General features: G+C 31.0%; 1 protein-coding gene across 1 annotated transcript; it reads right to left on the bottom strand.

Moving 5' to 3' along the window:
- Positions 1–3,666: 3,666 nt before the first annotated feature.
- Positions 3,667–3,969, bottom strand: LOC132624624 (uncharacterized). Its single transcript, XM_060339373.1, has one exon. It carries the CDS (start codon positions 3,967–3,969, stop codon positions 3,667–3,669), a length of 303 nt encoding a protein of 100 aa, XP_060195356.1.
- Between the last annotated feature and the right edge of the window lie 5,729 nt (positions 3,970–9,698).

Raw genomic sequence — 9,698 nt, 5'->3', positions numbered from 1 at the left:
AGTACTAGTCTCAAACATGACCAATCGGTCCATTTAATATTCGCTAGTCCTTAAACTCTTTTATTTTAAAAAGGGAAAAGGGTCAAAAATATTCCTCTACTTTGGAAAAAGGGCTAAAAATATCCTCCGAACTTATTTTGGGTCAAAAATACCCCTCTACTTTGAAAAAGGGGCTAAAAATATCCTCTGAACTTATTTTGGGTCAAAAATACCCCCAATATGTAGGTTTGAAGTTTGAGGGAATTGTGGGAATAAGGGGATCTTATGGATTATTATTTAGTTGTGTCGGGTTTAAATGATGAAGCGGATTTTTAAAAAAAAATTGGGTTATTTTGGGGGATAATTTCCGTCAAGACAAGGGTAGATTTGAAAATTTTAAGGATGAGAGGGGTATTTTTGACCCAAAATAAGTTCGGAGGATATTTTTAGCCCTTTTTTCAAAGTAGAGGGATATTTTTGACCCTTTTCCCTTTAAAAAATCTAGTTAGTGTGAAGTCCATTTGAGATAAACTAGTAAATTGATGAAGCAACTACAATATGGTAACAACTCACAAACAGAGACCACCCAATTCAATTAACAAACCCCACAAGCTAAGTGCTGGGAAGCTGTTTGTGTTCAAAAAGGGAGAAACAAAGTAAATAACTCAACAAATTAAGATAGAAAATATAAAACTGATTAGCCGATTCGGTGTCAGTTTTAAAGTTAATATTGAAACCACTTAAACCCATGTGACACTTGATTTAATTCAGAAAATATAGGTTATTTTCTTCTCATTGTTATTGCACATGATGGAGGATTTTAGAACATGGATTATGGAGAGCATAGGGAAAGGGTTTGAAGAACTTTATATTGGAAAAAAAAAAACTAAAGAGAGTATTAATGGGGTAGGATAATAAATGTGTAAGGGGTAGGTGAATAATGAGAAATATGTACGGCTGTACCCACTAGGGCAAAATTAATGTAGAGGGACAGTCCAGCCCCAAATGTGTTGGAAGAGGAACACTGATCAAAGGCCAAAACCTAGCTGGAAGGGTTGTTGCCTTTTCAGCATTTGCTCAAGGTGAAATCAGAATATAAAGTTTATAAGTTCGAAATTTTAATCTTTTCAATTTACTGAGTTTTAAAATTAATAATTTGTACATATGTAACGAATTTTTTTAAGACAAGTACAACATTTTAATCAAAACTACTGAGTATGAATTCGGCTGAACCCGTAACTATATTCTAACTCCACCCCTGCTTTTGCTCCTATTGGTACTGTTAGTGTGAACTTGATATGATCTATAAACTCTCCTTGCATGCCCACGTTGTTGATTTAGTTTATGCAAACGAAAGAGGTGTTGAAAGTGAACTCCAAAGAACACCCCCACCGAGACTGTTAGGCTAAGGTACTAATTAAGGATCATTTTGTGACGCATGATCATCAGAAATATAAGGGGTGGTTCGTGGGATTAGGGATAATAATTGCGAGATAAAATGCGTGATTTTTTTTATTTTTTTTGTTGTGGAATTAGCAATTCTGGAATTAGTCGTTCTATAATCGTGATATCGTTTTATACTACCTTCAACACTTCTGGTATAAAACACTAAATTAATCAAGATGCCCATTTTCAAGGTTCTTCTTCCAAAGTTCTTTAAAAATCTAATGTTAAAATTGAAAGTAAAAATTTATCCCAATATGTCTAATGTAGAACCAAACACATATGGATTATATATATATATGTTATTTTTTATTAACCACTAAGTAGCTTTAGTGGAGGATATTTTATTAAAATAATAAATAATCCAAGAGTTACAATCTAAAACAAACAAACAAAAGGAAACAGCAAAGTAAAGCATCAGCATAAGCCGACACACACTCCTCACACAACAACAAAAAAGAAATTAGGAAAGTTATCAAGCTGAGTAGTGCCGATTCAGTCGCCGGAGCCAGTAATCACCTCAGGAGTACAACTAGGATCTCTGTTTTGGAGTCACATATATTATATTATATCCTATATCCTATGTATATTCCAATAAACCAATTATCTATCAGGGAAAGTATAGTGACTGATAATCTGTTATTATTTAATCCTTATATTATATTCTGTGATCATAATTCTGGTATAACTTGTTTACTGACAAAACGACTTCTAGTGGGAATTGAAAAGGTGACACGAATTTTTTTTTTTTTTTTGACTAAAGCTTTGGTGAATAAAATTGTTCGATCTCTATATTGATAAAATGTTACAAATACTTGATGGAAATATTCAAGAATGAACCAAACTTTTAGCATACTCCCAAAGAAATTAAAGAGAAGGACTATCCTACACTTCTTCCCAACTCTAAACATTGTATGTTTTGTGGAGTGCCACCACTGTGAATTCTTAGAGGAAAAACATGCTCAGTATTTGCTTCTATTATTTCTCTTGCAATACATGTTTAGCATGTTACACTTTTCTTTTTTTCCTTTTTTGTACAAACGTGGATTATATATATTAACCAAATGTCAAGTTTTTTTCTCCTCATTTAAAGGCCAAGTGGGGAAAATAGCTTTGGAGAATAGGGAAAGCCAACATATATAGGTGCATGTGTTTTCACAAGTTGGAGCTAATCATGGAAGCCATGTTCTTGTTTCTCTTTTAGCTATACAAAGAAAGTCAATATTAGAAGACCAACTGCCTAAACCTTACTGTCACGGCACGAAATAGCTTGAAAATTTCACCGTACCAATATATAGCGGATAATATAGCAGATGCAGATTAATTAACTTGAGGATTTACCATTACATGGAATATCTAAGGATTTTAAATATTGAATAAAAATAAATTTGACCATGTTAATTGCATACTAGTCTATTAAGAAGTAATAGCTAAACAACTGAGAATTGAGTGATAGTTTACAGGTTTAAAAACGGGGAAAAAAAAAAAAAAAAAAGAGCAAAAGCTTATGGTACAAATTAACAAGCAAAAGGAACCAACTACTCATACTACATATTCTGTTTCTTACCAACATAGTCGAAAGTTCAACATGTCCCAGAATTTAGTTGCCTAATTAACGAAATCAATTTCGAAGGGCCCAAAAATTGACTGGGCAACCCATTGGTGGGGGTAAGAAAAAGAAAAAGACCGCTTGTTTCTTTCTCTTGGTGTGAACACGTGTGGTTACGGTATTAGGTACGGGTTAGGACAAATTTTTTATATTGTTCATTAAATATGTATAATTTTATTGCGTGCCAAACAACTAAAACGAGCTATGAATTTCGTAATTAATTCAGAACCCACAAATTTCAAATTCTAACTTCGTCTTTTGGTATGAAATACGATGAAATTATTGTTTTTTCATCAGTTTTCCCCATCAAAATGAGCAGGAGGGGAAGGGGGTGGGAAATGAACTAGTTTGCTTATTTAACTTCAATTCTAACTTAAATCAACAGTACAGAGCAAACTAATGAAGTTAAATTTCCAAAAGAACATCACGAAAATTGATTGTAATGAGAAGATATAGTTTCAGACAGGGTGAAACCCTGTATTTGTATATGTGTATTAATCATGTCTCGCCATTCTCTAGTGAACAAAAAAAAAAAAAAAGGCTCTTCCTTTTTCTTCTTCTTTTGGAATCGGAATGGAGCGACATGGACATTGAAATTCATACGGTCAACCTCAACTTGTTTCGGAACGAGAAATTCAGGTGAACATTGGTGGAAGAGTACTAACCATAGTATCTCTACCTTTAATCAATCCTTTTAAAGATTTCAATTGGGACATAAATTGCTTGTAAACTCCACCTTTAGAAACAGAGAATGTCAAAAATATGCTCTTTCTGAACCTCTTTAATCTCCTCCCAATCTTGATCTTCAACTTACACACTCTCACTTTCAACCATGGCTGCTTCCTCTGTGACACAACAGAATCTGATTTCTTTAATGCCTTGTAAATCAAGAACTGTGCTTTTCTGTGTTGCATCTCTTCAGGGTCCTCAATTTCCATCTTTGAGTAGCCATATGGTTGTTTACTCAAAAGACTATTCATGATTATTTTTCTCTAAGAGTTGAGGAAATTAGAAGTGAGCGAAAATTATATGAGTTGTGGAGAGGTGATATAGTGAAGCTGAAATGAGGAAATATTTATATGGTGGAAAGATTGGTTTTTTGGTGGGGTCAAGAAAAAAGTAATGTGTGAAACAGTTGCATGTGCCATGAAGGTTTCTTTGAAGTTTTACTTGGAGAAAATAATTGTATTTTTTAAGAAAACATGGACTGAGCTGGAATTAGGAATAGCATCATGGAGGTGCAGGAAATATTGCCCATTTTTTCAACCCAATAAGACTGAGTAAAAATAAATAAGATCCTTTTCCCTATGCACATTGCAGAGTAATACACCAGCACTGGTGTTGGGTCAGTTCATGCATATTAACTTTAATCAGATATATGCTACCTTCAATCAACATATATATCGAGTAATTAAATTTGTCCACAAAAAATTAGACAAATAAAAAGAAATCGTTAACAGGATATTTTTTGTCTATGCTATATATAAATAAGGGAATACCGCATCTTCTACTGGACCATTTTGCAAGTAGATGATGGAGATGTTTACTAACTAACCTTTGGATGAAGCTTGTGTTAAAATGCTTTTTGGAACTTCGCTGAATTAGACGTTTCATTTTTCCAGAAATGTTCAAAAATTGATAACTTTCGTTAAATAAAAAATAAATATAGGTAGCAAAGTAACAAACATGTAATACTAATTTGTAAGAAAGAAACTTCATTTTTAAAGGTAACTTTTCTCAGTCGCGTGATAAAATTGCAAATTTAGCATACAATTAGTGGTAAAAGTTGTTTGTCAACCAAATACTAAATTTTGCGAAAACCATTAGTTTTTCTTTTCTATTATTATATATAAGTGCCAAAGGAGGACCAACATAGCATTAACAAATTGTACATAGAGCATTCCATGTTGTACCCATCTATTTCTATTATATTCTATTCTATATTATACTAGCAATACATCTCCGTGCGATGCACGGGCCGAACATGTCTATTCACTTTAATTAATCAGTCTTTAAGGTTTGTATTTTGAAAATAACTTTTAATATCATTCTAATTGTTATTATATATAGCAACATATACAAAATGTATTTTATGTACCATCACTTTAGTTATAATTAAAAATGGAGTTGATGGAATTAAGTTTTTGAGATGGAAAGAGTCGGACTTTTTTCTCATTCTCATGACAATGAAAGTTGTTCATCGATATAAAAGAAATTTAGTAAGAATATGAGGGAAATTATATTTTGATTCTAAATTTTTTTTAAAATTCTTTAATATTTTATATATATACCGACAGGTTGATATCAATTTCAATTAAGTAACTGTTCCGATCCAAACATAAGAACCATTGTTGTATATATTGAATTTTTTAAAAGCAAAACTAATAAAATATTTTTATTAAATTAATTAAAAAATATATTATAATTTGTTATATTAACAATTATAGCTAAAACAAATTGTTACAAAGAAATCAAAATTAGAAAGATATATGTTATATCGTAACTCACCAAATTTTAATTCTGAAATGAAAATATAAAATACTACATTTTATAAATGTAAAGAAACGATAATCAGAGAATATAAAGGAAAGCAAAATAAGTAAAGTATTGACAAAGAAGGAAAACGGGGATAAAAGTCACTCCCTCCCTTCACTTTTACCTGTCGACGTTAATTAACATATCAAGAAAAAAAAATTCTTCTTCTTATTTTACCCTTCACATTAATTACTCATTTTCTGAGGCTATTGAGACTATACACCAATAAATATGGATATTATGATAAAATATATACTTTATTTATTAATTCTCAAAGAACGTGAAAAGTCAAAAGTGAACAAGTTATGTGTAGGAGAATTAAAATAACTTTTGGTACAAATTTGCATTGCTATTGTTCATCCTCTCTTTACATTTAAAGTATTGACAAAGAAGGAAAACGGGGATAAAAGTCACTCCCTATGTTTACTTTTACTTGTCCACGTTAACATATCAAGAGAAAGAAACCAATGGCAATTATTAATAAGTATGAAACTTCAATTATGTTGATTGTGTATAAAGATAACGACTACGCATATATTATAGGCGTACATATTTGTATACATGTCATCCTTTTTCTTGTATTCCTTTATTTATCATGGGGACCATCAAGCTAGGCAACGCAAGAAGAGTGGGGAGAATCATGCAGAAGGGGCTGGCCATTAATTTCCATGGAATTAATGACTGAATATTTGTGTGTTCTTATTATTAACTTTTTCCCTTTAATTATTCATTTTCAAATTATTTTCAAAAGCTATTGAGACTTACACCAATAAATATGAATATTATGGTAAAATATATACTTTCTCTGTCCCATATTACTTGTCACTTTCCCTTTTGTCCGCCCCTTAAAAAGACAGAAATAAAAGATGTATTTTACTATCTTATCGCTATCTCTCTCAAATAAATACATTCTAATCAAAATTGACTATTTTCAAGAACATTTATTACTAAGGGCAAGATGGGAAAGATTTAATTAATTTTATCTTGGTTTTGTAAATGAACAAGTAATTTGGACATATATTTTTAGTAATGTGGCCAAGTAATATGGGACGGGGAGGGTAAGATGTGAAAGATTTAATTAATTTTATCTTGGTTCTGTAAATGAACAAGTAATTTGGACATATATTTTTAGTAATGTTGAGTACTTCATTTATAAACAAGTGAAAGTGCACAGACGAAATAAATATGTGTCGGAGAATTAAAATTGAAGTGCATACTTGTATACATGAGCAGAGAATAAATATTCAATAAAAAAGTAGTTTAGCAATGTGGTCAAGTAATATGGAATGGAGGGAGTACTTCATTTATTAATTCTTAAAGAACTTGAAAAGTCAAAAGTCAACAAGTATAAGTGCACGGAGGAAATAAATGTATCGGAGAATTAAATTTGAAGTGCATACGTGTATACATGAGAAGAGATAAATATTCAGTACTATGACATATGACCACGTGGAATAAAAAAGTAATTAGTTAAAATGTACAATTTATATAGCTTGTGGTACAAATTTCTATTGTTGTGTTAGTCCTCTCTTCACACTTACATATATTAGAAATAGAAAAGAAGAAAAATATAGAATAGAAAAATAGACATATATTTTTAGTAATGCGGCCAATAATATGGACGACGGGAGTACTTCATTTTTATTAATTTTTAAAGAACATGAAAAGTCAAGTATAGTAATGTGGCCAAGTAATATGAGACGAAGAGAGTACTTCATTTATTAATTCTTAAAGAACGTGAAAAGTCAAGTAATCTGGTCAAGAAATATGGGACGGAAGGAGTACTTCATGTATTAATTCTTAAATAACGTGAAAAGTCAAAAGTGAACAAGTAGAAGTGCACGGAGAAAATAAATATGTGTCGGATAATTTAAATTGAAGCGCATATATGTATACATGGGAAGAAAATAAATATTCAGCAAAAAACGTGAAAAGTCAAAAGTGAACAAGTAAAAGTGCATAGAGGAAATAAATATGTGCTGGAGAATTAAAATTGAAGTGCACACGTGTATACATGAGAAGATAATAAATATTTAGTATTATGGCATATATTCACGTGGGATTTATTAATTCCTAAAGAATGTGAAAAGTCAAAAGTGAACAAATAAAAGTGCACGGAGAAAATAAATTTGTGTAGGAGAATTAAAATTGAAGTGCATATGTATATGAGAAGAGAATAAATATTCAGCAAGAACACGAAAAGTCAAAAGTGAATAAGTAAAATTGTACAGAGGAAATAAATGTGTCGGAGAACTAAAATTGAAGTGCATACGTCTATACATGAGAATGGAATAAATATTAAGTACTATGACATATGTCTGCATGGGATATAAGAATAATTGGATAAAGTGTACAAGTTATATAGCTTATGGTACAAGAAATCATTGCGTTTACAATTTGTGAAGCTCATGGTCAAGCTGGAGGACCGGCGTTCATCCCTCCTCCAAGCTTATATATAATAGAAATATAATAGAAATGGAGGACGAACATAGCTCCTCCAGCTTGTACCATAAGCTTTACAGATTGTACACGCAATGAATGCTTGTACAATAAGCTATATAACTTGTACACTTTATCCATCTATTTTTATATTCTATGTGAACATTTGTCATAATACTTAATATTTATTTCCTTCTCATGTATAGATGTGTGCACTTCAATTTTAATTCTATGACACATTTATTTCCTCCGTACACTTTTACTTGTTCACTTTTGACTTTTTGCGTTCTTACTAAATATTTATTCTCTTCTCATGTATAGACATATGCAGTTCAATTTTAATTCTCCTATACAAATTTATTTCCTCCGTGCACTTTTACTTATTCACTTTTGACTTTTCACGTTCTTCAATAATTAATAAATCCCACATAGATATATGCCACAGTACTGAATATTTATTCTCTTCTCATGTATACATGTGTGCACTTCATTTTTAATTCTCCGACACATATTTATTTCCTCCGTACACTTTTACTTGTTCACTTTTGACTTTTCACGTGCTTGCTGAATATTTATTTTCTTCCCATGTATATATGTATGCACTTCAATTTTAATTATCCGACACATATTTATTTTCTCCGTGCACTTTTACTTGATCACTTTTAACTTTTCACGTTCTTTAAGAATTAATAAATGAAGTATTCTCTTCGTCCCATGTTTTTTGGCCACATTATTTGACTTTTCACGTTCTTTAAGAATTAATAAATGAAGGAAGTACTCTCTTTGTCTCATATTACTTGGCCACATTACTATACTTGACTTTTCACATTCTTTAAGAATTAATAAAAATGAAGTACTCTCTTTGTCCATATTACTTGGCCACATTACTAAAAATATATGTCTATTTTTCTATTCTATATTTTTCTTGTTTTCTATTTCTAATATATATAAGTGTGAACAGAGGACTAACACAATAATAGAAATTTGTACCACAAGCTATATAAATTGTACATTTTAACCAACTACTTTTTTATCCCACGTGGTCATATGTCATAGTGCTGAATATTATATTTTTATTTCTATTATATATAAGTGTCAAAGGAGGACCAACACAGCATTAACAAATTGTACATAGAGCATTCCATGTTACACCCTATTTCACTGGTGAAGGACACGTTAGATTGTAATATAAATTTTGCTAATTTCATTAATGATGAATCACGTGTTTGTACAAAAAGATTCAATTTTAATACTTCGACACATTTATTTCCTCCGTGCACTTTTATTTATTCACTTTTGACTTTCACGTTCTTTAAGAATTAATAAATGAAGTACTTCCTTCGTCCCTTATTACTTGGCCACATTACTAAAAATATATGTCTACTTTTCTATTCTATGTTTTTCTTATGTATAATAAACGCCCAAGGTGGACAAACACAACAACAATAAATTGTACAAAAAGAAACTGAATTCAGAAGTTGAACATTAATTCTACCTCTTGTGTATTTACTTTTTTAAGTCCCCACGGGTTGGCAGTGTCTAAATTGCCCTTTCATTTCCTTCATTTGGCATATACGCCCTCTGTCTCAATTTAAGTGCTACGTTTGACTAGACACGGAGTTTAAGAAATAAAGATAGACTTTCAAATCTTGTAGTTCTAAATTAAAAATGTGAATAATATAATAAAATATCC

Source organism: Lycium barbarum, chromosome 12 (genome assembly GCF_019175385.1).
Source record: "Lycium barbarum isolate Lr01 chromosome 12, ASM1917538v2, whole genome shotgun sequence".
Lineage (NCBI taxonomy): Eukaryota > Viridiplantae > Streptophyta > Magnoliopsida > Solanales > Solanaceae > Lycium > Lycium barbarum.
This window is presented reverse-complemented; position numbering and strand designations above follow the sequence as displayed.

Excerpts from the sequence above, each read along its gene's own strand:
- LOC132624624 (XM_060339373.1), bottom strand. The coding sequence starts at position 3,969 with ATGGAAATTGAGGACCCTGAAGAGATGCAACACAGAAAAGCACAGTTC.